Genomic DNA, 27,909 nt, shown 5'->3' with positions numbered 1-27,909 from the left:
GTTATAAACGTAGCTACACCGCCACCACACCTCTTTTTATTGTTTGATCGATCCTGACGATAGATTTCGAAATCACGTAAAGATACTAAGCAATCAACCTGTAAATCATTTAACCAAGATTCTTGAATTGTGATGACACCACAATTACGATACATATTTTGACTTAGTAGGAATTGCAGATAGTCTACTTTGTTGATTAGTGATTGGCAGTTAGAATTTTGCAGCTCGGGAACCCACATACGAATAATGTTCATTCTCTTTAACACATATTGCCAACCACTACGATGTCTTTTATAGTACTTTTTTGTAACGTGCAGCGAAAGGTCGTAGGTATTTCATAAACGCGCCTGAATAGATTATGCGATTAATGGACATAATGGTAGGTTAAAACAAATGAAAAACAAACAACTTGATATAATAATTAGATGGCAGAAACAGGTAGCACAGATATTCAAGCAGGCCGCCGTAGCCTTCAAATGTGGCTGCAGTCTATAAATGTAGATAATAGATATTTCAAAGTTCAGTTATAATAACCAAAGGCAATGGAGAACGAGAGTCAGGTGTATAGTAGTGTACTTACGAGCAGTTAATAGTGTGTGTCATGCTGAGTGTAACACGCCTAAAAAAAGTGTTCAAGTCATGCACTTAAACAACATGTGCAATTATTTCATAGTAAATAAACAAACTGTGAAAATTGACAAAATAAGCGCAAATAATATCAGAAACTATTAACAAAATAAGTTTGTCATGCCCAACTATACAAATTCTATTTACAAGGGGACACTCAAGGTCACTTCAGCGTTGCTACAAGGTTGTTCATAAATTATAGTTTTACAAAAATTTGGGGAAAACAGTCCCGAAATTACCCCTTCACTCGTGGTCGGAGTCAACTCCTATTTCAACTAGGTCCTTCGAACGAAGTAATAATTATTACTAATTAGTAAGTAATATTACTGTTTAAACAGGACTATAACCACATGCTTTTATATGTCACAACTAAAACTTATGCACTTGAACAGTTTCCCCTATCCAACATTTCCATAAATGTTAACATCAACTTTATTTGCAGGCATGCCTGCTATTCATCTTGTTGTTTCTCTCCCATGTCAAAGTAACATCTGAAAACTGAGACAGATACTCATCTTTATCGCTGCATGATTTACGTGATTAAGCATTTTCTTTCATGGACGTTTGTTAATAGACTTGAAATCGTTATTTCCGCTTATCTCTATGTTTCAGCCGCTGATGTGCAATGTAAAACCGTCTCAATATAACGGCTTATTATCAATGCCTGGACCCAATTTTAGATATTCCCTCCAAGTGTATTAATGGATAACTTTGGATTTTGTGCTGTTGTTGTTGTGACCGTTGTGTTGTGTACAACTTTCAATAAATTGAAGCGAATTTTACATAAACATCTACAAAAGATTCGTAGTATTAGTGCTGAGTGCGAACCACAACGTTCTAATCATGAAGACCTTTTAGCAGTAATCAATCGAAGTGTAAGATATTCGTTTAAAGGATTGTTTATCGTATTTAGGATATCAAAGTATCTATATTTTACGGATCTCAAACAGGGACTGCTAAAAAATTTGCTACTAATCTTGGTCATCATCTTCACAACTGCGGCGTACGTAACTTGGTGGTGGATTTGAGACAAACAAACATGGTAAGATCCAAATGTGCAATCTCTCCTGTTATTCCATCTCATGGTGTATTGAATACTTAGGAAGAAATGAGTTTTTCAATATATGAATTATCAGCAAATGTGTTCAGTATTATTGAACATATGTTCAATAATCTGTCGTTATGTTCATTTGTATGGGGTATTTACTATCATACTTGACAAATATCTTGATTTAATCATCATTATAGTACTAACTAGAAATAAATAGAGTTTTCTTTTAAACACTCGTTCCTTAGTGCACTGTTTGGACTTGATCTAATCAGTTTTGTTCGAAGCTTTACTTAGTGGGTTATTGGTTAAGGCGAGCTTCTACTTCCTTTCCATCTATTTCGGCTTGGTCAACAGCGTTATACCATCAGCCCTCACACTTCAATTATGGCTCATAATCTGACTGATAAGTTAAAATGCAAAACTTTGCTTCCACATCAGCTAAATTTTTGTCTATGGTTCCTTCCATTTGTTATGCGTTTAGGTTAGGTATTGTATGATGGAAAATAAGAGGAAAAAAAATTAGATATGTTGTTCCTTGAATAATTTAGCCTATCATTTCATACATTCTAGGAGTCAAACGTTCATCTCTCTTCGTAATATTCGTCTAAATCTATTGACTGTTGCTTTTGGTTTTTTTCTCCTTGAAAAAATATTAAAGCCTCAAAGTTGTTTTACTTAAGTAAAACAACATATACCTTACGTAATTGTGAAAGGTATATGTGGTCATCTCGACCCATTGTCATTTGTAAATGCTTCTTTACCCGATTAAAGTATTTAGTACATAATTATTACACAGTTAGATGTCTTTCATCATTTAATTGGTTCTTGTTACCCAAGTATCATAGAATACCAGTTATATTACAGGTTGGATTATGCTTCATTTGATTAACAATAGGAACTACTGTAATTTTTTTGTGTCACACGATTGCTTTAGAGCTGTCACTCTTGTACCATAAACATGATATTTCATTTCTTTCAACAAAGTGAACGAAATAAACGCGTGAGTAGAAATAGGTTTTATCTGTTTATTTTCATACAAGTTATTTGGTAATTTTATTCAAAACCAAATGTAATGTAGTCCTTATTGAGTGTATATAATAATCAACAAGTTATCTACGAATTGATATGTGGATGCGAGGTCTTGGTACCTAAAAAGTAACTTTGCGGATAGCTAGTATGATCTAATCTTATACATCTGTTTAAAATTGCGCACCAACAGTTCACATAAACTACTAAGGCTCATTAGGTTCCTGATTTTACATGTTTCTGAACAGAATTTTAAAAGTTCTGTATTCATGGACGGAATAAATGGTGATTTCGTGAAGCAGTGATGCATAAATTCTCAGTTTTACATTTCTATTGTGAAAAATTGCATGATATCATTCCTTTTTGATAGTTACCGTAGAATTTCCATGATCTACGTCTTCGTTATACACCTCAGTTTGGGAATATCTTTCTAGGATACTGACTACTACCAGTAATTCCGAAGATAGCGTATATTTTGTCGTTCTTAATTTCTATATTTTATGTACTTACTACTACATTTAGCAGAAAATACGACTGCTAATTTTATAATTATTTTGATTAAACCTAATTCACTTAAAATGTAATGCATGTATATTGTTCTAAACTAAATAGGCTTTTGTTTCATTTAACGTAACCTAGTGGTTAAATCACTCGATTTTCAACCATAGAGTTGTGGGTTTCAACCATTTTTTCCCACTTCAATGTGGCAGACAATATCATTAGCCCTTATATGGGAAAGTGTGACTTAAGCTAGGGTAGATATAACTTAGCCAGTGAGTTACATTAGTCGATATTTTCATACGTTGTTTATCAGTTTGAGTACCCGAGATTTATTCTGTCCTGCAGTTATGCCGAAGTTCATTTTACAATCTTTCATATATATAACATAAGAACTTTATTTATTCTATTAGGACATATTAGTAAATTTGTCTATGCTGGACACCTGCGTAGCATTGTTCGTTGTTGCAACTTATGGTGAAGGTGAACCAACAGATAGTGCTCGACATTTTATGGATAATCTGAAGAATTCTTACCAGAAGTTGGATAATTTACGCTTTGCGGTAATACTCTTAGTATTCATTAATCGTTGTTATGCATAAGTTAAGTTTTTTTCTTTCAGGATGCCGATTCAAAGTATTGGGTTTTACTATAAAGATATTAAATAACGCATAATATGTATGAGGGAAAACTAGTTGTTGGTCAGAATTGTCTTAATACCTTAACATTCAAAATAAATTGTTTAGACTGTTGTGTTTGTCGATTAATTGTAACTTATTAAAACCCAAAAAGTTGTTAATTCATATATTCCTTGTAACGAAGCTTGTCTGACCGTGTATTGACAGGTCGCAGTCAAGTTGAGTTTGGCGGTATACAAGTTCATGCAGTATTGTGTGATTGGTTGACCAGCTGTTAGGCGCTATATAATTAAAGATTTTTGCACTCTACTCATTATGAGACTATGAAGCAAAATATTAATTAACTAGTTTTCTACTTTGATGAGAATAATGCTCCAAAGATGTAAATCTTCATATCTAGTTGTGGACTGATTATAACGATCAAGTGAAATCATAAAGGTCGCGTACAATATAACACCTAATAAGTTTCTTATTTCAGCCCTAGTTATTAGTCATAGAATTGAAAAACCCTGATCTTTAACTAGTCCAGAAAACTCAGTTGTGTTATGCAAACGGATAAAACCACTCCAAAATACAGCTCTTCTGCTTATTGACTAACAGTATGATTATGAATTGTGGCTACTCAGTCAGTCAGCTACAATGTAAGACCAGGCACATATATGCATCGGTCCAAGTTGCCATACCGCATTAGCACCGCAAGATGAACACCGGATTCATAGGAGTGGTTAAGTCAATGGTGGTAATATAAAGGAAAGGTTGCATATAAGGATATAGTACAGGAAGAAATAATTAGTTCGTAGAAAGAAAGATATGAAGCGATTTTAATCTCTTAGTTTAAGGGAAGACAGAGTGTATACACCTACGCCATTGTGATCAATTCTGAGCCATGTCACCAAGAGTCTACAACCATTGGTTGCGATAGACACGCCGACCCCAACCGAATAGTCTGCATCTACTGATATGAAGTTACCGTCAATAATGATAACTCGAGGTTTGTTTTCATTTTCAAAAAGTCTGGAAGTGTCAGCATTTCATCGAAATTGTGATTTAACCTCAAAGTTGTGAAAAGGAGTTTAAAAGTTCGATGTTTTTCATAAGCTTACTAACTTTTAGTGATTCAGTGTAACCTGGTGTAAATCTCTGTAGATCTCTGTAGAAATCTCTACTGTACATCAAGTAATGAACATATGTAAAAGTAATGGGTTGTAGATATAACTTTTCATGGACAAAATCTTTGTTTGTCTAATTTTTGAAAACTTTAAAATCCTATCTGATTATAGGTTTTCGGATTGGGCAACAGTATGTATACATATTTCAATGCTGTTGGAAAGTCAATCGACCGTTTGCTTACCAAACATGGAGGTAAACGTTTACAAGCACTGACTTTGGGAGATGAAGTGGATGAATTAGAATCTACGTTTATAAATTGGAGGAGTCACTTAACTTCGTTATTGATCGGCTTTTTTAATCTAAATGACCATGATAGAAATTACTTAAACAAGCAGTATAAACGAATATACTCTTTAAAATGTATTAACTGGAATGTCCCGCTTGTTTCGCACTTCGTGAATATGTTTATAAATAAGGCTCACGTTATGGAAACGTAAGTTTTCATTTTTAAGCACTAAAGTTGTTCATAACCATTCAGACTCAGAATTGCAAAATAACCAGTTTAAGCTGTATATTAATAATTTCCATCAGGGTATCCTTCCAAAGTAGACTTAAGCTGTTACTGTCGTCACTAAAGAGTAAATCAATATCTTTCACCATCTAATACTAACAGAAACTTCTATAATTCTTAAAACAACTACGAAACAAAACTGTAATAATAAATTGAGTTGCTTCTAAAGGTAAGATCGATTTGTTGTAGTTTCCATCACGTAATGACATCAGTCATTAAAAACATAGGAAGTGCTGGACAGCTATCTCGTTCATCCTAGTATACAAAAACTCGACAGTGTTCACATGTACGCGACAAAGTCAAAAACAGAACCTAGGACCATCCGGTTTCTGCCAGCTCATTGTTTACACACCTCTGAGTTGGAGTCTAGCGATCTCAAGATCCAACTTAAATTAATTCATAGTCTTGCTTGCACATGTACTTTTGCGCCGCATATATATTCTTATCCCACGGGGTTCGTTAATTAAAAATCACAGTAGGCTAACTTTTTTGAACGAGAATTCATGGTAAATGCCATGTTTATTCGCCGTTTTTGATGTTCATAATCACAGATTAGTTTTGGTATCATTAACGAGATGAAAACACAATAGAACATGGTCCTAAATTGAAAAAAATGTATGTTCATGCAATTCTACAATAATATTAAACAAATATGTGAAATTAAAAACTTATTGATTGAGCTGATAGTTGTTTTCAATAAATTCATCAGGTATTAGAGTTATATGTATGTAAGGTGGTGGTTTGAGGTATTCAAGAGAAAACTCTGGACTTGTGTTTTATGCTACTTGGGACTCGCCTGCAAGGTGTACGTTCAATCTTGGTGGGACTGATATCCCCTGACGAGTTTGACCCTATGTTTTTATAAGTCTTGTGTTACGATTGCAAAATAACATATACATGAAAAAGTTAACTGAACTATTTCATGTTGAAAATAATAAACTTTTGCGTCGGTTAAGGTTTAACTACACCCGAAATGTTTTATTTGTAAAGCCTGATGATGAAGTTATTGAAAATGGTTGTGCACTCAGGTATTCTGTTTTTCTGATGATTGTGTCTCGATCTTTAAACTGTTACATGACATTCGTTACGAACTTGCCTTCAAAGTGAAACTATCAACGGACAGTGGTTTTTTATTACTAAGTAGATGTAAAATAACTGCTTTCATGTACCCTGACAAATAATAATCAATTAAAGAAAGTTAAGTCTTTCTTAGATAGTAAAGTACGAGCAGATAAATTATATGACAAAATAATAGTTACTTGTAAGTAATATTGTTACATTACACAGGTTTTACAAACAATGACTTGTGTTTTTGACCCAAGTGACTAAAAAATGTTATCAATCTCATTCTGACATTATTGTATACCATGCCGATAGACAGCGTTTCAACTTTCACCTTGTTGTGTCATTAAACAAAAGAAATAATGCAAGGAAAGTTTGGACAAAATGAAAGGAGTGATATCAAATCCTCTAATGTAAAGTGACTTTTAAGGTAATCTCAAAAGTAGACGGTATGTTTAACATACTAAGCCTATTAAGTCGGTGCAAATGTTTTCCGTTATTAAGCAGAGGGGGTCATGGTTTAGTACTTTATTTGTAGTGCTTTTGGTTAGATGCATCAAATAGTTATCATTTCCATTTTATACCTGGACGTTCTTCAGAGTTTTGATAACTGACAATCATATAATTTATTGGATTTGTGAACACGAATGATTTGCATTCTTTGAAACTTGGAATTCAGTTATCTCAAACATGTGTTAGACAAAGATGAATCACTCGAACAAATTAGTAATCCTGAAGTAATATTTTACATTTGAAGGGAGAAAACCATATCCGAAGCATGACCATATTGTTACTTAAGGTGGTCAGAAGACTGAAATTCATCAGCGTCTTCACCTAAGTAAACCATATCTGCGTATTTGAAATCATCAAGTGAATCTCCTGGTAGAAGATCGACTCCCGTAAAGTCGGACGATGAAAGTGTTATCTTCAAAAGAATGTCTGTGACAAGGTTAAATATAAATGGAGAAAGCGGACAACCCTGACAAACATCCCTTAGAGTAACCACTTCCAACAACAGTTCGTCAGACGCTCTTATTCGACCAGAAGTTTTCGAGTAGAGAGCCTGTATAAGGTTAATGTAATTATTTGGTACACTTTTGAATGACAGACACTGCCGTAGAACCTCACGATCGATAGAGTCGAACGCTGCCCTAAGTTTAACGAATACAACTACAGTTGGACGTCGATAGGTTTATCTGTGTTCCAGAATCTGCCGAAGTGTAGATATTCGGTCTATACATCCACGTCCAGATCTGAAACTAGCCTGGTTTTCTTGGGTTTGTTCTTCATGAGATCTAGTCAGACGTCGAAGTATTATTGAGGCTAATCTTCTAGACACTATATTATTTAAAGTGATTCCTGTGTGATTGTCTCAAGAGGACTTTCGTCCTTTCTCACGGACTGGGACGATCAGCGGTCGAGACCAGCTAGGTGGGCTTATGTTTATTTCCTAGATTTTAGCTAAGATTTCAGTTAATCTAACTGTCTAAACTTGACCACCATCCCTAAAAGTTTCAGGGGTTAATCTATCAGGCCCTGATGCTCCCCTTTGCTTTAGGTTACTTACAGCCTTTTGAACTTTACTAATGATTGAAGGTCTTCAGGTTGCTTGAGGAAAGTGGGTAAATGAGTTGTGACTGTGGGCCAGCTGAACTCACAATTTTGTTGCATAACGTACAAAATCCTCGTGTTATATAGCTTTTCCAGGTTTACCTTATTTAGCAGACCAGTGTTTTCTCTTAGGTTTTAGATGATCTAACAACCATTATAATTGACTTGTGAAGCTAAAATATATCACGGTTTTCATCTGTGATTCAACAGTTTATGTGATCTTAAAACTTATTCAGAATTAGTAAAACATTCTATTTGAGTCGTTTTTGACAATTTTGTTTATTCAAACGTTTTGTTTGCACTCTATTCAGACCTATTTATAAATTACAAAGATAAAAAAGAAGTTAGTGCCATACTTTTTCAGGCTTACCATATCTTATTCATATGACGTGAATTAAATTTTAGACCATATGAAAACGACAATTATTTCTATGCTTCTGTCGTTAAAAATCAAGAACTGTATCATGGGAGTTCACGTTCTTGTCGCCACATTGAATTGGATGTGTCTGCTTCTCAACTTAGGTATGTTTATTCATTATCACCACCATTTTATTATGTTTCTAATATGAAAATGGAATTATTTTTATAGTTTGCAGTGTAGATTGAACATTAAGGTTCATTATCACTGATACTCTAGTTCAAGGCTCTTCAATTTAGTCGCCATACGTCATTAGTTATTTTTATTATATTTGCTTTAATGATAGAATTCTAATTACCGTATCGATTTTTGGTCAGATCTTATTTTGTGGTGAAGAGGTACATAGTGAAAAAAAATACTGAATTGGACTTCTTATTTAGCATTCATATTGATTAGTCAATGCTGCCAGCGACTATGTAGTTCTATTATTTCTGACTTCATATTAACTTGAAAAATGTTATTTTAAAAATCTAGCATTTATTGTTCAGCTTTCTATCTGTATATGCCCCATCAATTAGCTACGGTTATTTAATTGAAAGAATATGAAGTTGGAAACTTTATAGCAATTGTATCGAAGCAGCATGTATTGTTTACTCCAGAATTTTATACATTAGTCGACTGTAACGAATAAAATGATATCTTTTGACAGGATCTTTCGCAGGTTGGTCAGCTAAAGATGACGTAGAATCGAGCATATATTTATAATTATCTATTATGTAAACACATAAACATTAGTACAAGCAGGTACCAAATAGATATGCGCCACATAAATCATTCGATTTGCGCGAGGGCTGTGATACTGCCCGGGTGCCCAGTCCGGAGCACGTGGTTATCTTAGGAGGCCACACCCGGACCCTTCAACCTAAAGATCTAGTCCACAAGACAGTAGAGCAATGTGAGGAGATGCAGTCCCATGGTAGCCGGTGACTAACAATAGGTTCATACGCCATTTGTTTCCTTAGGATCCTGGAGCCCATGTGCACCACTGGTTTAGAATAAGTACTTGCCAACCCCTCTTGGTGGATCCTCCATATCCACCAACATGGTTAAAGCGCCGGACATTTGCTTTTCGCCCTCCTTTTCGTAATTGAAACCCACGCCGCGGGAAGGTAGTGAGTAGGACTTCCCTGAGAGTAGTTGTATGTACGTAACCATGTGAGAGCATTTCGAGAGAGGAAGAGCGGACTCTCCCCACTCTCGGCCATAGTAGGGCATTTGGGGGGATTTATATATAGTTTAGATGTCTTTAGCTTCATCCTAATCTGATTCTGCACCAGTTAACATCGTTTATCGGACTAGACTGTGGTTAGTCATACGCATTACATTTCGAAACCACCTCAGCTGATGAAGATTCACAACCGACCTACCGTCTTTATATCCTGCCCTAACCTCAGCACTTTTCACACGGTCGTCCCACGAAGACACGTAATTGATTATTAGTATTTTACAATAAAACAGAAAGGCATAGTAGACTTATGCTTAATATACTCCTTTTCTCGATTAGAGATAGACATCTCTCCTGCAGCAATTAGCTGTTTTGCGAGGAAGTGGTTTAATCCTTTTGATCCTAAAGTTTGCCTGGCATACATTTGTTAACGATAGTATGTGCAAATGTTTCTTAAAGAAAATGCCTATTTAATTTCTGTGTAAGTATGAGAAATACCAATTGAATAAAATAACCACAGTTTTTTATTGATATAGCTCCAATTTTCTTAAGAATAATGTTGATTATAGTTTTCTATACTCCCATTTTGTTGTCAGCCTTTGACTTCCTGATTACACTTATCTAGTTAAATTAACAATGGCATTTAGTAAACAGGCCCTTTGAAAAAGCACTTCTTAACTTTGTAGTCTTAATTTTTAAAACTTTAACAGCGTCTATCCTTTTTTTTTTAAAAAAAAGCAATCAACAGCGAGATTTCAATGTTCTTGTCTTGATGTAAAATGAAAAGTTTATCATCAAACAGCTGTTATCTTATTTATTTGAACACATAAATATTGGTACAAAGAGGCACCGAATACATATACGCCACAAAAGTCACTTGACTTTTATGTGGGCTGTGATGCTGTCCGCTTGCTCAGACTGAAGCAGAACTGTTATTTTAGCGTTCTTCAAAGTTTTATTTTGAAAATCACTCAGTTTTTTTCATAATCTACAACCCCCTATATTTCCGATTGTATTTTTTTTGCATTTTTAATAGTTACTATTTCGTCAAGGTGGCATGCTTACTGTCGGAGTGCTTTTTTGTTTTAGGAGTGTTAAGTTTTATAAAACTAAATGAACTGAAATTATATCCTAACCAAGAGTATCAACATAAAATGTTAATCGTTTTATTTGGAATCCTTATATATATTGTTAGTGTCAATTTCATAAATTGTATTATTTAGTAATTTCTTTTTTCGTATTAGATATAAAACTGGTGATCATATTGCAATATTTGCACCAAACCCTTTAGATCTTGTCGAAAAAATTGGTGATCTCTTAAACATTGATTTGAATGAAATGATTAGTTTAGATGCTGTTGATCGTAAGTGTTTCCAGCACTGTTTTATCGTAAATTTTTCAAGAAAATTGAAATTTATGTTGCACATTCCATACCATTGTTAAACGAACACAAACCAAGGTAAATGTTACTTTCAAAAAGCTGCAAAACAAAATAGATGACAATCTTCCATATCGTTTATGATTAGTATTTGAACTTTTAGGTTGCATTTACTCTTAGATTTTTTTAATAATTATATTTGTGCGCTGTACTCACTAACTGACAATCACTAGATAGTTCATAAATTCTTAAATAGATGCATTCCATTAGTTTAGTCATTTAAGTTTCATTCAGTAATTAATCAGTTACAATTTTACTTCGTATGCAGAAGTTTATTAAGGTATGTTGTACCATTAGTTCACGTACACGTTAACGATGCTTCTCTGTTTAATACATTGTTCCTTATACTGAGTGGTTAAATGTACAGAAAATGTTTCTTGAGTTGATACTCATATGTTCAAATAAAGTCGATTAAGATCATTAGATTGTTTACATAGTTACACAACCCACATCAAGTTTTCGCTCATTGTTTTAAAGTGATTTAAGATACTTTTCAAATTTTCTATTGTTTGTGATCTAAAATGTAAGATGATAGTATGCCAACTCAAGTTGCCTCATTTCAAAGTCTCAGTTTGTAAAGATAACAAAATGTTTAGTTCAGGACGATACAATTAAGAACTATTAGACATAAACCTATTGAAAAGGAAGGAAGCAGAAAATTACTACGACGTTAGGGACTAGATCTTTTGGAAGGTGATCATTTCTTGAGTAGTAACAGTGGCTATAGCTTTTTATAAATGTACTTGAGGTTTCTTCATTCTTTCTTATACATTCCTGATACTTCATGGATTTATGTATTTTATTTGATTAGCTTATAGTTTAACAAAGCATCCTTTCCCTTGCCCATGTACCTATCGTCATGCATTTATGCACTTTGTTGATATTACTGGACCTCCTGGAAAGAGTTTATTATCCGCATGTTTAGATTCAGTCGCAAATCCTGAAGAATCACAGTTTGTTCAGCTTCTTATTTCTGATAGTGAAGATGGAAAAGTACGTTCTATCTGTTTGTACGAAAAAACGTTTCATGGCTTTCTTTAAACAAATATCTCTAAAACCCTAAATCCCTATGCATGTTAACAATTTGTTGTCGACAAATCTCTGCATCATAGTATTTGGATACAGCCGTTGCTGTACTTATAGTCTGTTTATTAAATATTTAATAACAAAGTTTTGATTATTGGACATCATCTCTTGGTTGAATTTCGTTCTACTTTTCACTTTGGATAAATACTTACTTATTTACTTACACCTGTTCTTTTGATGTCTGCCTCTCACTCCTGGTGCATTATGTTCTTTGGTCTGTTTCTTTTCCTTTGACCTCAAAGATTTGAAGTTAGGGCTTGCCTCGTGGTGCATTTTAATTGCTTCATCAGCGTGTGTCCTATCCACTTCCTAATTTTCTCATTAGTTTGAAGCTCCTTTGTCCTCTGCCACAGTAGGTTACTTCTGATGGTGCCTGACCAACGGGTCTGGAATGTCTTGCGTAGACAACAGTTCATAAATACCTGTAGTTTTATTGTGGTTGTAGTAGTTTTCCAACCTTGCAAAACTGCTATCCATAAAAAATTACTTAGGATAATACTTCTTTTTAATCACAATAAGCCTTATATTTGAATGCTTAGGCAATAGACACCTAAATGTTTCTTAGTCCCCAGAAATTTTGCAGTTTTAAACCTCGAACGAAGAACTGAAACCGGAAAATGTAGAAGAGGTCCTACTTTGAGGCCTTTATGGTAAGATGTATGTGTGGATTCGTCACTTGCTGGTCGCACACACCTGTGAAGAGGTATCTCTTCTTGAAGTGCTGTAAAAATGGACTGGGCTAGTAGTAGTCTTAGCGGCCCAAACAACAGTTGTTTAAGGATGAGAAACATAGTCCTTTGTAAATAGTTTATGGTTTACCCGCTCCATATTTTTCAGCCCTTATCCTCAGCGCTGGAATCCTTAGACCGAGATTTGATATTTTCACCGCTGATCTTGTTTAACCTTCCGCTACAGGGAGTTAGCGTTGCTTAATGGAAACATCTTACTACGATGACATCCCTGTACAATCAGCAATTGTTGTAAGAGACGATTTGACTGAGGTTAAAACTATCGGAGCCATTTTTCTACAATTTTATTTGTACATATATTAACTGGTTTTTCATTAAGTACCTTAGTTTTATTATTTTCTTATTACCCTAGTTCCAAGCTTTTATTTAAACCGTTATCTGTTACTACAGCATCTTACACTCATAAACTAGAACCACTTACTTGTGTATAGCAATACTTCTACCTAGGATCTTAGATCCATTGATTTTCGTTTTATATCAATCCAAGTGACCAACGTGGGATGATAAAACCTCAAGAAAAAATTATTCCAGTCAAAGTAGCTCAATTCACTTATTATGATAGGCAAGTCTGACCATGCATCTAATTAGAAGTTACAGTTTGGTTTAGTGTAGACATTTCGAGCGAACGTAATAATCTCAGCAGTCACTCAAAAATTGGTTGTCAGTTTTAACCCTATACTTTTATAATTTGTGTAAATAAATATTCTTCATAATAATGTAGTTTTTTTAATTAGAACTTAACAAATTCATTTAACAGTAATCACAGAATGTTATATATCTAAAAGAAACCTGATTTTACATCGTCATTTAGAAGTTTATAAGTAATATGAACGTAAAAGTCTTATCACAGTGAACAGATAGATGGTGCTGTATAACAGAATTGACTTCGGTACTACACTTTTTTTAATAACCTAGTTATTAGGAATCCCTTGCTTCTGTATAAAACGTCTTAAAGGGAACATACAGGTTATTCCATTCAATTTGTGCAGCAAAATAGTGAATCGTATGCATCCTTACGTTGAGTAGATTTATAAATCTGCTGTCTGGAATATCAGAGAAATATTAAATAATTGGAATAAATCAAGTCAATCACAGACTACTGGTGGGACAAGCCTGTAAAGCAGTAGAATATCAATCTTTATCATCAAAAAGCTGAGGGAATGGTTTAAGAATATGGTTCATGTCAAGTAGACTGACGTGGTTTACATCTTCAGATGCTAATCGATATGATGTGCTAAACTCGCTAATCAAAATTTCCGATGTTAAATCTCCCAAACTTGTCTGCTATCCTGACTACAGCCTAGCGTCTTTAGCCCTAACCAGTGAAGGGTTCTGTCCGGCACAATGAACCCTGAGCTAACGTAAGCTACACCGTTATTGGTCGCCAATCTGCAATTTGCTCTCTATCCCCAGCCTTGAGTCTGGAAGAGAAGTCGACAGTCAAACTCATTATTATTATTATTATTATTATTATTATTATTATTATTATTATTATTACCATTATTACTACTTCAATTACATGGCTCAGTTACTCGACATCTATCTCTAACATTCATTAGCTTTTATACTTGGATTGCCAAGCCCTCAGCATTCCAAACACGAATTACGTTAGACACGATTATACCATAAGTGGCAGAGAGCAAAGCAAACAGAATATTATGTCATATATGTTACTTTGTGAAGTAAGCTCTAAAGCTATGGTTTCATAGTTCGTAATGTAATGTGCAGATTATAGAGTCACTATTTATCTTTAACCAAGTAGGGTTTTGAAGGTAACATTTAGAATAACAGTATGGAGTTTTCACTGTTTTGTTTGACATGATGATGTGACGATATGCTAATCAATCTAATAACTAGCGCTGATTTATCGACTAGTTGATTGTTAGCTGTCTGCAGGATTTTGATTTTTGGTCGTAATCATAAAGTTTTATGCTGCTAAATATGTGTATGTATATCCGTAAATGTCTTTTTTTGCATTAGAAAGTTTTAAAAAGTTACCTAAGATATGCTATTTTTCATTATTTTTCAAATTCCTAATAATTTTAAAGAAATTATACTCAAAATGGATTTTAGAAGATCATCGTGGACTAGTCGATTTGTTACAAGACTTAAAATCATTTCGACCACCAGCTGATCTTTTGTTGGAATTGTTGAACCCTCTGAAACCAAGATTGTATAGTATATCATCATCTTCATTAGTTCATACAAATCGAATACATATAACTGCTGCTATACTAAATTACAAAACAAACTCAGGTCTGTATTCATGATTCTTAAGGATTTTTGAAGGGGAGAATACATTTAATCTATTTTGCATATTAAACTAATTAATGATTTGCTTAACTTGGAGTATACACGATATTGATACTGATGAAACACATAGTTCTTTAGAATATAAGGTGTAACTTTAGTGTTTGGTATGCGTCCTGCACATGTGAAGCTCATGATAATGATTTCATGTCTAGAAATCGGATTTATCTGACCAAGTCTCCAGATAATACTGTGGTTTTTGTCGAAAACACTTGTGATTACCCAGTCGGTGGTAGAATTCATACATAATAGCATCCAGGTTGCTATGCTTTACGATGTACACAAAGAAGACCAACTATCATCATACCATTCGTATTGCCTGTTAATTTAACCTTCTGCCTTAACATCATATCAGTCAGTGTTCATATTAGCTCTAGTGGATTCTTATGCATTCGGTTTCGGTGCTTATTTATTTATTTATTTATTATTTATTTGAACACATATATATTGGTACAGGATTGCGCCAAATATATGTGCGCCACACAAAACAATGAGAATTTAAGAAGAAGAAAAAGAAAAAAGTGGGGAACGTAAAAAAAATACTAAAAAAACAATAACGAAGAGATTGGTGTAAGTTAGTGTAATAATAATAGTAATAGTAGGGGAACAGAAGGGTACAATCAGAAGAAATCTTTCAGTTAAGGAAGATACAACCACGTTTTATGAAGAAAGTAAAAGAAGGTTACAGCATGATCGCCACTGGCTTCTATTCTGAGCCATATCTGATAACGTCTCTAGCCACTGTGTTGTACCATCTCTCGGACCCCAGCCAGGGAGTCATGAAGGACCAACAGAAACCAGCCGTACATATATTTCTTTCATACCACGACACCATTACATACACTGACCACCTCTCCGCTTTTCCCAACCAGTCCCAGCATCGGCAAATACTGCACGAAGTGGAATTCTCTGGGATGACATTCGTAGAACATGTCCAAGCCACCGAAGTCGGTGTTTCAAGATGGTGAAACCGATTGCATTATCATCTCTGTGCCCGAACACACGATGCCGAACCTCTGCATTACTAACATGATTTTGCCACTGGATATCAGCAATCCTTCGGAGACAGCGATGATCGAACACAGAGAATCGTCTAACATCCTCAACTCGGAGGCCAGGTTTCACAAGGATAGAGGAAAACTGCTCTCACCGACGTGTTGTAGATCCGACCTTTTACAACCAGACTTACATCACAAAGGCGCCAAAGATGCCCCAGATTGGCATAAGCCGCTCTGGCTTTCACTATACGTGCATTGGTCTCATCACTCACGCCACCACCAGCACTTATGCAGCTACCCAGATACACGAACTTCTCAACTACGTCTATCTGCTCACCATCCAGGGTGAGTACAGGATTGGAATCCTGCCAGTCTTGTAGAAGTACTTTGCACTTCGACGGTGCAAAGCACATACCATACCTACGGACACTGATTGCCAACTGATTAAGTGCGGATTGCATGGCTTGGGCATTATCGCACAGTAAGACAATATCATGCGCATACTCAAGGTCGAGAAGTCTTTCTCCGGGCAACAGATCGACACCACCATTACTTACATCCATCAGAGCTGTTTCCAGAATGTCATCGATGGCAAAGTTGAAGAGGAATGGTGAGATTGGGCAACCCTGCCTAACCCCACTGCTCGAATGGAACAATGGAGAAAGGTGTTTGTATGCCCTCACTCTGCATGAAGTGTTTGTATATAGGGCTTTTAGGATGTTAATAAACTTCTCAGACACACCCTTCTTCAATAGACAATCCCAGAGAACAGTCCTATCCAACGAATCGAAGGCAGCCCTGATGTCAAGAAACACTACGATTGTTGGCCTTTGAAAAGTATGGCGGTGTTCTAACATTTGGCGGAGGGTGAAGATATGATCAATACATCCTCAACCAGAACGAAACCCAGCCTACTCCTCGCGAGTCAATCTTTCACGGGTTCTGAACAACCTACGAAGTATGACGGAAGCCAATAGCTTGGACGCAATCGGAAGTAGACTTATCCCCGATATTTGTTACAGGAACGACATGAACCCTTTTTAAAGATAGGGACAACTATCGACTCATTCCATGACGTTGGTACACTCTCTAGCTCCCAGATCTTTGTAAACAACGTCGTCAGTTCCTTTGTCAGAGAGTCACCACCATCTTTAAAAAGAGCCGGAGGTAAGTCATCTGGGCCAGGTGATTTGTAGCGCTTCAAGAGTTGGAGTTCCTTGCGGACTTCCTCGTCGTTCGGTGGATCAGTCGTCACCGGCCATGGAGGGCAGGACAGTCTGACCGATGTTGCCGGAGCAGCAGGCCAGTTGAACTGCCCTTCGAAAAATTCTGCCCATCGTCCATGACGTCGATGGATGTTAGTGATTGGGATCCCATCATCCTCGCAGATTGTTTCGCTCACACCAGACTTCTTGCTGCCAGTGGCTGGGATGGTGCTTGGTTTAGCTTGTTTAAATTTTCAATGGTACGTGACCCTGGTGAGCGTAAATAAAGTGTACTTTTAAGATGACAGTTGAATCGCACATTAATATTAGTTTATTTGTCTGTTAAACGTGAGATACAGCACGTATCAATGCCATGCTTGTTTTGATCTATAACAAGACTGGTTTATTGATAGATCTACATGGAGACGCGAACGTTGAAAGTGAAAAACTTTTATAACAGCCCCGGTTTTAGAATAAGTGGATTGGATATTTCAGTAGTTAAAGTATTCAGTGTTTTAATAAGGCTTTTACCAAAAATGCACCTATTAGTTGTAATATAATTGGAGTTTTTGTAGGTATGATAAACCTTGTAAGTCACTGAAAAGAGTTGGTTTCAACAATTTAAAATTCCTATATCATTATTTAGTTGGATTCTCAACTCTTCACTATTGTTGAAGAGTTTCACGCTGTTGTGACCAAAATAATTTGTCAGTCAGTTACCAAACTAATTACTTTCCATTAACTTTCTGATAAGTAAAGTGAATTGTTTTTCAAAATTTAATCCAAATATTTGTTTTACGAATGTTGGGTATATTATAGCACAGTAAAATTATTTCTAATTTTTCGTGATGTATCAAAATAATCTTTTCTGGTATCATTGTTTTGTTGTTTGTATATTCAGGACGAATATTCAAAGGACTAGCTACTAACTGGTTGAAATCCTTGCAGACAGCAGACACTCAGAGACATTTGAAAATACCTGTCGCCATTCATACCAGTAATTTTAACTTGCCGCGGAGTCGTAAAATCCCAGTCATTATGATAGCTTCTGGGACAGGACTGGCTCCATTCCGTGCATTTATACAAGAGCGCTTAAAGATGGCTCACGATAAAGGTGATCCACAGTTTGAATTCATTGGTGTTCCCTAAATGCATCGATTTATTATAATTTTTCGTAGAAAATCATTACTACATATATGAGTTCTATATTTGTAGCTTAGGTCAACTAAATGTTTAGATTCAAACTCCTAGGATTTATGGATAATTAGTCATGAAATCTAAAATTATTGGTGCTTTTTTATAGAAGAGACACTACTATTGTCACTGAAGCTTGTGATTTTCCGTTTCTTACACTTTTGGGACCAGCTTGACAATTCTATTTTACCATACGGGATTATTGTACATGTGTCTTGATATTGTTTAAAATAGTATTTATGCTGTATCTGGTGATAATTATCGATAGAAGTAAGGAATCCATCAGGAGTGCCCACATCTTTGTCAACATTTTCCTGATAGAAACGCGCGTGATAAGTTACACGAAGTCAAGTGTTCAATTTAACTGCATTAGGGTGTGAATTTTATTCAAACCAATTCTTTGAGTTTAGATGTTATAAAGTGGGAATGTCTTGATTTAATTGTCTCACTTCATAGTCTAAATGATGATAATAACAATAGCCTATCAAAATTGGATTGACTTTGTAACTTGCTTACTTAAAATCGGGATTGTTTTGTAATGATTATTTAAATGTCACTAGCTACAGAGAAGTTGATTACTTTTCAGTTAATTGATCGTGTTATGATTTTATGTCCGGCTTTTTGTCACGTGATTTATCCGCCAATCAAAATACGATTTATACAATCTTAGCACTGTGTCAAACCGATAACCTTCGACGGTATGAGCAGTCTAGCGTCCTTATTGGTCCTATGTCCGAATAGCCCTTCCACTTGAGTCCAGAACACAATACCAGCTTCTGCAATATGAATCGAATCGTTTATTTCAGATATACTCGGTTTATGTATCAACCAGACAGACCACAACGTACTATAAAATAGAAAATAACATTTGTACAATATTTGGCCAAATGTGGCTGTGAACTTGGGAAGCAGTAGTCAATAAACTGAACATAGCTTAAGAACCATAAATCGTACAATAATAAATTCTAGGTCAAAATAAAGCTTATAATAAGAGGAATATAAATATACATAATCTAATTTTTGAATAGTTATACCATAAGAATATATAGATAATATTAGTCAATTAATGTCTCAGAAGTTACTCGTGATTTAATCTTCGCTCGGATATAACAGATAGTCGCCATCAAATACTGAAGATGATATTCTTATGTGATTATATTATGTAGCTCATAAAATACAGACTTCGAATTCGAAAATCTATAGTTAATATAAATCAATGTTAAGCTATAAACGTTTAATGCTGTTTTATTTGTAGTTTTAGTGACTGGATTTATCATAGTTCTATTTTAAAAAAACTAACCATAGAAATATATTATTACGTACTGAATAACCTTTTCTTGAATTTATTAGGACGATCGGAAATAGTGAAATCCAGCCTAGTGTAATTGCATACCACAAATCTGACACATCTGTCTACGTTTGCAGCTAGTCGTATTTTATCAGTTTGTTCACTATTCTTTACGATATACCATGCATGTCTATTTTTTAGTTGGCAAGAATGGACAGATGGTATTATTTTTCGGTTGCCGGCATGAAAATGAAGATTTTATTTATTCAGACGAATTAAAACAAGCCTGTTCTACTGGCCTACTTGAAATGTTTACTGCTTTCTCACGTGACTCTCCCGATGGTAATAAAGTTTATGTTCAGCATAAGATGCTTGAGATGGGTAACATGGTGTGGAAACTTTTGGATGAATGTTATGCGTATATTTATGTATGTGGGTAAGTAATTTTGAACTTTGCTCAACAACATTTGAAGTTTGTTGTGAAGAAATTCTGATATTTGTTGTCATTTCGCGGCAGGTGTTGTGAGGTATCTGTATAATGTATTTGATTACGGAAAAAAGTATGTACATTGGTTGGCAAAGTATTATTTACACTAGATTTTTTGAAAATTCCACTTCAATGTCATATAAATATTAAACACAGTCCGTTGAAACTTTATAAAGCTCATAAGGCTATAAGCTTTTCTTAACCTTTTAAGACTAACCATGTATTTACTTTCACCAAAATTTCATCATTCGCACTACTTGAATCTCAAGTTTATAAACGCTATTTGCATATGCCACATTCATAAAGCGCCCCAAGATGATAAACGTCAAGTCCTTTGTAATTTGGTAATGAGTCTTTTTTCTTGATAATATTTAGATTTTTGTAGGTCACTTAAATTGGTTATCCTTTTCACATAGTCCAATATTTTCCTATCAACCGTAGCTTTATTCAGTTTTTAATTCTTTCACGCTGGAGGTGCTTTACTAATATAATTGTTTTGAGTTACCAGTTTTAAATCCCCCAAATTACGTCTAACTAACCAAGTTTTCGAATGTGTCCTATTTATATTCGGAAGCCTTTTGAAAGATATAGTTTATCTATGTTATCGGAATTCTATTCATAGCTCACTGATCAGTGTCATTCAAATTATGTCCATTAAGCGAGATTAACCAATGGTCCTTAGATAACTTTAGGTGGTTTATAATAGGGATCACTTGTGCAACTGCTTATCTTAATCATTAGTCTGAACTAAATATGCTTTTCGACATGTTTCCTAGGGATGCCGCTGGTTTGGTGCGTGACATGCAATTGTGTTTAATCGAATTAGTAGTACAACATTCCAAATTAACAAGAGAAGCTGCAACCAGCTATATACTAAACCTACGAAAGCAAGGACGATATCGTACCGATGTATGGAAGTGATTTTGAATAAGCTTCTGAATAATATGTGTAGTGTACCACATTTTTCCATGAACCTTTATTGATAACCTCTAATTAATAAAGTCTTGTTAAAATATCTAGAACATTTATTTTCATATAACTTGGGTGAATTGTTTCAGAGCTTACATCAGCTGTCACAATCTGCAGATTCCAGCTTGGGTAAAGCAAATAAGACCTCCCACTTATGATTTTTTATTGAAATACACTTGTAACAGTAACGATTTTTCGTCAGATGTTCTTTACAAATATATATTCAAACAGAAACACAACGAGTCATTCCTGTACTGCCATTGAACTCATCTTTTAGTATACGTGTGTCATAGGTTATGATCTGTGAGGATTTCCCAATAAAAGCATAATGGAATGATAATTCTTTTTAATTTTAAAAGAGATAGTAGTGGTACTATCAGGGTATATATCGAAGAAAACCGTCGTCATGAGCAACGCGAAATGTTGAGGAGTAGTTGGAAATGACGAAAAGACGAGGTTTTATTAGTGTTAGTTCGCCCAGTCGTCACCTACTGCTAATTCAAATGGACACAAAAATACAGCGATTGTAGGCGTCATATAATGGCTGAAGGTAGAGATATCTTTACTCTTTATGCTGTTACAAATAATGAATTCCCTAAACTTATCTTTCAACTTGTTTTTGTTTACACGTCTCAGTTTATTATCATACTTTAGATCATTACTGATACTTAGTAGTTAATGTTCCTATTGCGTTATTGTTAAGTGTTAACTTATTGATGTGAAGAGAAATAGAAAAGCGATATTGAACAACGGAAGCCATTTCCTAGGACATCGCTTCACTTAGTTCAAAGTCTCTAAAGTACTAACATTTGTCCCTGTTTTATTTTATGTTGGAAGCTTTCGTGTAACGTATATGTCACTGTAATCTTTTCTATTCCAAAATTACTGGGATTCTGACGTAACGTTTGCACTCCATTTTTCTACTCTAATGCCCTAGACTGGACGCAACTGTGTTTTTCTTATTTGTTGTGAGTTGTAGTTTTTCTAGTCATACATCTAACTAGATCAAGAGTAAATCGAGTAATTTTCCGTCCAATTCTTCTCTTTCCTGTCTTGTTAACCTAATAATCAGGTAATAGGTCAGTTATACAAGTTTTCTTTTCTCTGTTCTCAACACCCTCCAGCCACAATTGAACTCACGCATTCTCCAGCCTCAAGACTTTAAACTAGGTTGAGACAATTCTCTCCTGTACATTAGTGGGCAAACGGATCAATGACGTAACACATATACACTTAGATTGTGTGAAATTTTGTATTTCATCGACGTTACTATACAGTTAACAAAATATGCTTTATGTAATCTAATGGGTTGTATAATCTCACGTACATAAGAATGATAGCGAATTAAATAAAATTCTATTTGAAAAACAATTATTCATTTTACTTCCAACAATGGTAGTTCTGACTTCATATTTACGAACGGAATAGTTCGACCGGTGGAAAAGTAAATGATCATTTTCCTCACTGATATATCTTCAAATGTACTGGAGGTTGTATAGTGATAAAAAATGTTTGCAAATATTGCAGCATATTCAAGTGCAGAAAACACAGTAAAAACTAGAATAGAAACATCAAAGATGAATGAGTCGTTACTAAAATAACGGATCAGAATTTACTTGTGAATTTTGAATGAAAATATTAAAGCTATTCGTACGATAAAGCGAGTAGACAAGTTGCACACGCCTCTGTAAATATAGTGTAGCATTCGAGACTGCGAGGCAGTTTGGTATTCTTCAGATTGTATAAGTTTTATCCAGGGAGCACATAACACATCCGGCAAATACCGGTTTGTATTTGGCTTTTAATAAACTCAACAAAGGTAGTTTATTTTTAGGTATAGGCTGTTCCACAAACGTTTGTGTTTAATAACTTGATTTTAAAGTATATCCACTATAAATATGATTGTACTTTCACGGATACCACTCAACTACGCCATTTGGGAGAACCTATCAACTGGAGCTTCTTTCCTCTCTTAGAAGTGATTACTCATATCATGAATATCCATGGATATAAATTCAAGTGGACAGAGTGAACTACGTAGTTTCAAGGTTCACAGTAAATTTGTTAGCCAGTGAATTAACTTCGTAAAAATTCAAGATTACTACACAGTTCTGGATTGTTTTACGGTCCTTACTAAACATCATATTAGTATTAAGAGAACCATTTTCTCACATTCAGATTGAAAATCTGTTCGCCGCGTTGCTTCTTATCAACTGGTAGTCAAAAATTGGTAACACCAGTTAGGTTGAGCAATTAACAGGATGAAATGGAAATTATGCTCATTTAAAAGCGCTTGGTATCACTGAGCTCCTAAATAAAAAATCTACACCCACACTACACAGAGAAAACTATTGGGAATTTTCCCTACGATGAATAAAATAACTAAAATATTAGATAGGTACTGTAGTTTATTAAACGTACCATATGGAGGACAAAATGTCATGTGAATCCAATAACACAGTCCATCAATCAACAAACAAATTAAGTAGAACGCCATAAGATATATCTTCTTTCGTAATATGTTACTCTGGAAAACGATGAAATCATCGGTATATTTAGATAGTAAAATATAGGTGCATGAAACATTTATGTAAAGCAAATGATTCAAGAAGACATGTGTATACACGGTTGGAAGTTAAGAAGCCAAAAACAGCCATAACATACACTTCTTCATAACTAAAAGTTCAGGTATATTACCTCCTACAAGCGCTTTCGACTTCGTTGTGCCTCACCTTCAACGTATTTTGTTCACACGTATACAATGTAATCCAACCACATGAAAAACGTGTTTATAAAAACGCATTATTGGCAGCATTTCAGTTTTAATCACGAAAATACTTTAGACCAAGTTGATGTGTGTTCAGAGTTTACTGAAAGCTATAGATGTTACTTTAATTTGTGAAAGCAAAACTTGAACGTTAAGTCTAAAATTATCTTCTCGATGTTTTTAAACCTTACCTGGGTGTTAGTTAAACTTACATCAGAAACTCGTTACATCCATAGAGTGACGTTGAAAGCGGCTTAGTACACATTTGTACAAAGAAGGTAATTGCCAAGGTAAATTATACTTCATAAATATGTCCTGGATAATCGACCGTCTAAAACGTAGGTGTTGGTGGGAGTGTATACCTGCCCAAGCAACCACGCCTCAGCAAAATGGGAAATATCAGTTGCGAGCGAACCGTGAGATTAAAATTAATTTATACCTTTCTTTCCACAAACTAATTCTTTCCTCCCGTATCATACTCTTATATGCAGTCGCCTTCTGTATATTACTACCACTGAAGTAACTGCTTCTATGAATTTGGTGTTCTCCTTCTTGTGCTAACTGTCTAACAGTATGTTGGGAAGTTATATCGAGGTCTCGTACACTAGATGATTTCATTCATATATAGCTAGCTACTCATAGAAACTCGAAAATCACGACAGAAATACTCACACCCTGGTATTTCGAGACCTTTTTCACTATCCGGTTATTCGAGAAGTATTAAATTAATGTTACCTAGCATTTTATTATCATCACTGTAGCCTGGAAGTCAATCAGTAGGAAATATGGAACATCTCTATGGACACCACCCATAATACCAGACTCGTGGTTTTAATTACGCTCAATAAACTTCCAAACAATATATTCGCTAAATGAATAGCTTAACTACGTGAGCAAACCACTCAACTAAATGACAACACCGTCGGATGAAATTCTCAAAGTTAAATCACTGGCAAGACCGAATAGAAAAACATGATACATATTTCATTATCGGCAATCAAGTTAAGTTGTTTTTAGAAATTGGGTTAAATTATTCTTACCAGAAAAGCATTTTCAGTTGTTTTAAGCTTAAGTTGTAATACGTAAACATCTGTTATCATGTAGACCACCGAGAACAAAGCAAAGACACAGAAGTAATTGCGGTGCTGAACTGAAAGGAATTGTTGTAAAGTTGACGCTCACTGTAGTTATCAGATGAAGAAACAATGCTAAGCATATTGAGCGAAAATATTTCAATAAAACTTGAAAGATATAGCAAGTTGGAAATGCACATATAGTCTCCGCCTGAGAATGGATCGGAGAATTTACGGGAATTTATGTAACTGTTTGATAGAAGTATCAGCCGCCCAATCGAACTAATTAGAATTGATAGTATCCATATTACTCTGTGAGGTCCATTACCAGCAGTAGCAGCACTTAGAGACGGTAAGTAATTGGTATCCTACAAAGCCTAAGTTCCCGTTGTGATAAATCACTTTACTGTGCAATCAAGCCAGCTACATGGATTCGTAGTCATACATCTAAGAACACATATTATCAGTGAAATTACTGGAAGCAATGCGACAACGACAGAGATATGTCGAAACGTTACGTAGAAACTCATTCAATTTAGTTGCAAGGGACGTTACAAATGACATTTCAAGGTCAAAAACGGATTACTGCGCAAATACAGTTTCAATCGCAGTCACGGAAAATTCGCTGATGCGGCCGACAGATGGTAAGGAATTTGATTTTGAGGGGTTCACGTTAGTAAGAGCCGACATATTCTAGAAGCGTAAAGGAAGGGGGTAGCTCTATTCATTAGGAATACTATCTCATTTATTATTATCTACAGTGTATCCCATGAGAGTGGGACGTGTGAATTAGTACTCTTAGCCCTTGCATTCCAAGGGACAAGAGCTATCGATTGGTTTGCTTTACCGCAGTCCGAGCGAATGAGGTCTTGCTAACCAGTCTCAGTACTTGGTCACAAAGTGGTCGATGTCTAATCCTAGGAGAATTTAATGCACCCACGGTAGACTGGACAAATCTGATAATTGAATTTTCAGAAAATTCCTTCGAACAAGAACTATTTTGTGTGGTTGTCACATGTGCCCTAATACAACATGTGAAAAAAGCGACTAAGTACGACCCGGACTCACCCTTACTAGATCTTATAATGACCGATTATAAGGATGACGTCACGAACCCTGATTACATGCCACCCCTAATTAAAAGCAATCATGCAGTCCTAACCTTCGACTTCCACACATCTGTAAAAAATGAGGATCCATCAGGTTAATCCAGACTTAACGTCTGGAAAGCAAACATACCAGATATCATGCACTCAGCGTCGTGAGTAGATTGGCAAATAGACCCAAAGTCCTCAATTGAATCAGCTTGGGACGCATTTCGAAATATATACTTAAAAGTTACCTCACCCCACATCCATTGGATTATACCAAGGGGGCCGAGAAACTCCCCACCATGGTTCGGTAGGGAGGCTCACATCCTTCTCCGTAAGAGAACAAAAATGTTGGATGGATTTAGGTTACTGAAGACTGATGAGACAAAATCTCAGTATCGAAAAGCTTGGAATACCTGTGCCTCTACCCTCCGTAAGTCTAGAACGTTGTGCGAAGAAAAAATTGATAAGGAATCCATAGAATGTCTTAAACCCTTGTATTCCTATATAAACCAAAGGACAAAATGAAGAGGAAATATTCCTGCACTATGTGGAGACAGTACTGCCGCATCATTGGTGGAGGACGACTTTGGTAAGGCTCAAATGTTCTCAAACTACTTTAGCAGTGTATATATCATGGAAGCACACTTTTCGTCAGCGCACACAAATCCCCCCACACATACACTGGATAGTGTGACCATTAAATAACTTGATGTCTTTGGTCTGATGAATAAGCTTGACATAGGTAAATCCACGGGGCCCGATGAATTGCATCCTAGGCTACTGAAGGAATTATCTAACTTTGCTGCGAACACTTTGAATATATGCTTTAATCTATCCGTAACGCAGGGTCGTTTACCAAAAGACTGGAAGAACGCCATAGTAAGTCCTGTCTTCAAAACAGGCACGAAACATAAACCTGAGAATTACCGACTCATTAGTCTAACTAGTGTGGTTGTTAAAATATTAGAAAAATTATTCGGAAGGAGCTGTTTAAGTACCTCGATGAGAACCGGATCCTTTCGTGGAAGCATCACGGTTTCAGAATAGGTTATTCTTGTCTCACTAACTTATTAGTCGCCCGTGAAAGCTGGTGCGCTCTTGAGGACCAAAAGTTACCCGTAGACGTAGCCTACATTGATTTCAGCAAAGCTTTTGACAAAGTTCCGCACAACTGGCTGTTATATAAGCCAAGAAATGCCGGAATTGGAGGCAACCGATTGATGTGGATGAAAGACTTCCTAGTTGGGCTCCAACAAAGAGTACGGGTGAACTCAAAGTTATCTAGCTGGGAAACTGTACTTAGTGGAGTGCCCAAGTATACAGTTTTGGGGCCAGTGTTATTCCTCTTGTATGTAAATGACCTTCGTCGTTTACTATTGTAGTGATATACTTTTATCAAGAGAACGCGATTGATTTAATGGAAACAATTATTACTATAACCCATTGTACCAGCGATTGTTTTACCGTTCTTGTT

The 27,909-nt window shown here is 35.4% G+C and overlaps 2 protein-coding genes across 6 annotated transcripts; one reads left to right on the top strand and one right to left on the bottom strand.

The window, feature by feature from the left end:
- Nucleotides 1–534: 534 nt before the first annotated feature.
- MS3_00007594 (uncharacterized protein) lies at nt 535–22,717 on the top strand (the record flags this gene model as incomplete). 4 transcript variants are annotated; one of them, XM_051215904.1, is made up of 12 exons in its annotated part: nt 535–940; nt 1,240–1,502; nt 1,541–1,669; nt 3,616–3,765; nt 5,121–5,443; nt 8,600–8,716; nt 11,022–11,140; nt 12,027–12,208; nt 15,099–15,306; nt 18,465–18,677; nt 20,247–20,481; nt 21,591–21,837. In XM_051215904.1, the coding sequence occupies exons 2-12, from the start codon at nt 1,329–1,331 to the stop codon at nt 21,763–21,765; spliced, it is 2,025 nt and encodes a 674-aa protein (XP_051066449.1). In that variant the 5' UTR covers nt 535–940; nt 1,240–1,328. The 4 variants fall into 4 exon arrangements, with proteins under 4 accessions (XP_051066449.1, XP_051066450.1, XP_051066448.1 ...); XM_051215903.1 differs by having other exon boundaries at nt 21,309–21,829; XM_012943889.3 differs by lacking the exons at nt 535–940; nt 21,591–21,837 and adding exons at nt 941–1,189; nt 21,309–21,453 and having other exon boundaries at nt 1,308–1,502.
- A 127-nt stretch (nt 22,718–22,844) lies between these two features.
- PGAP2_1 (Post-GPI attachment to proteins factor 2) lies at nt 22,845–25,911 on the bottom strand (the record flags this gene model as incomplete). Of its 2 annotated transcripts, XM_012943890.3 has the most annotated exons (5): nt 22,845–23,058; nt 23,923–24,028; nt 25,309–25,418; nt 25,451–25,709; nt 25,749–25,871. In XM_012943890.3, 5 exons carry the CDS (start codon nt 25,869–25,871, stop codon nt 22,877–22,879), a joined length of 780 nt encoding a protein of 259 aa, XP_012799344.2. In that variant the 3' UTR covers nt 22,845–22,876. The 2 variants fall into 2 exon arrangements, with proteins under 2 accessions (XP_012799344.2, XP_051066447.1); XM_051215901.1 differs by having other exon boundaries at nt 25,309–25,911.
- Between the last annotated feature and the right edge of the window lie 1,998 nt (nt 25,912–27,909).

The sequence above is a fragment of the Schistosoma haematobium genome, chromosome 4 (assembly GCF_000699445.3).
Source record: "Schistosoma haematobium chromosome 4, whole genome shotgun sequence".
Taxonomy (NCBI): Eukaryota; Metazoa; Platyhelminthes; class Trematoda; order Strigeidida; family Schistosomatidae; genus Schistosoma; species Schistosoma haematobium.
This window is presented reverse-complemented; position numbering and strand designations above follow the sequence as displayed.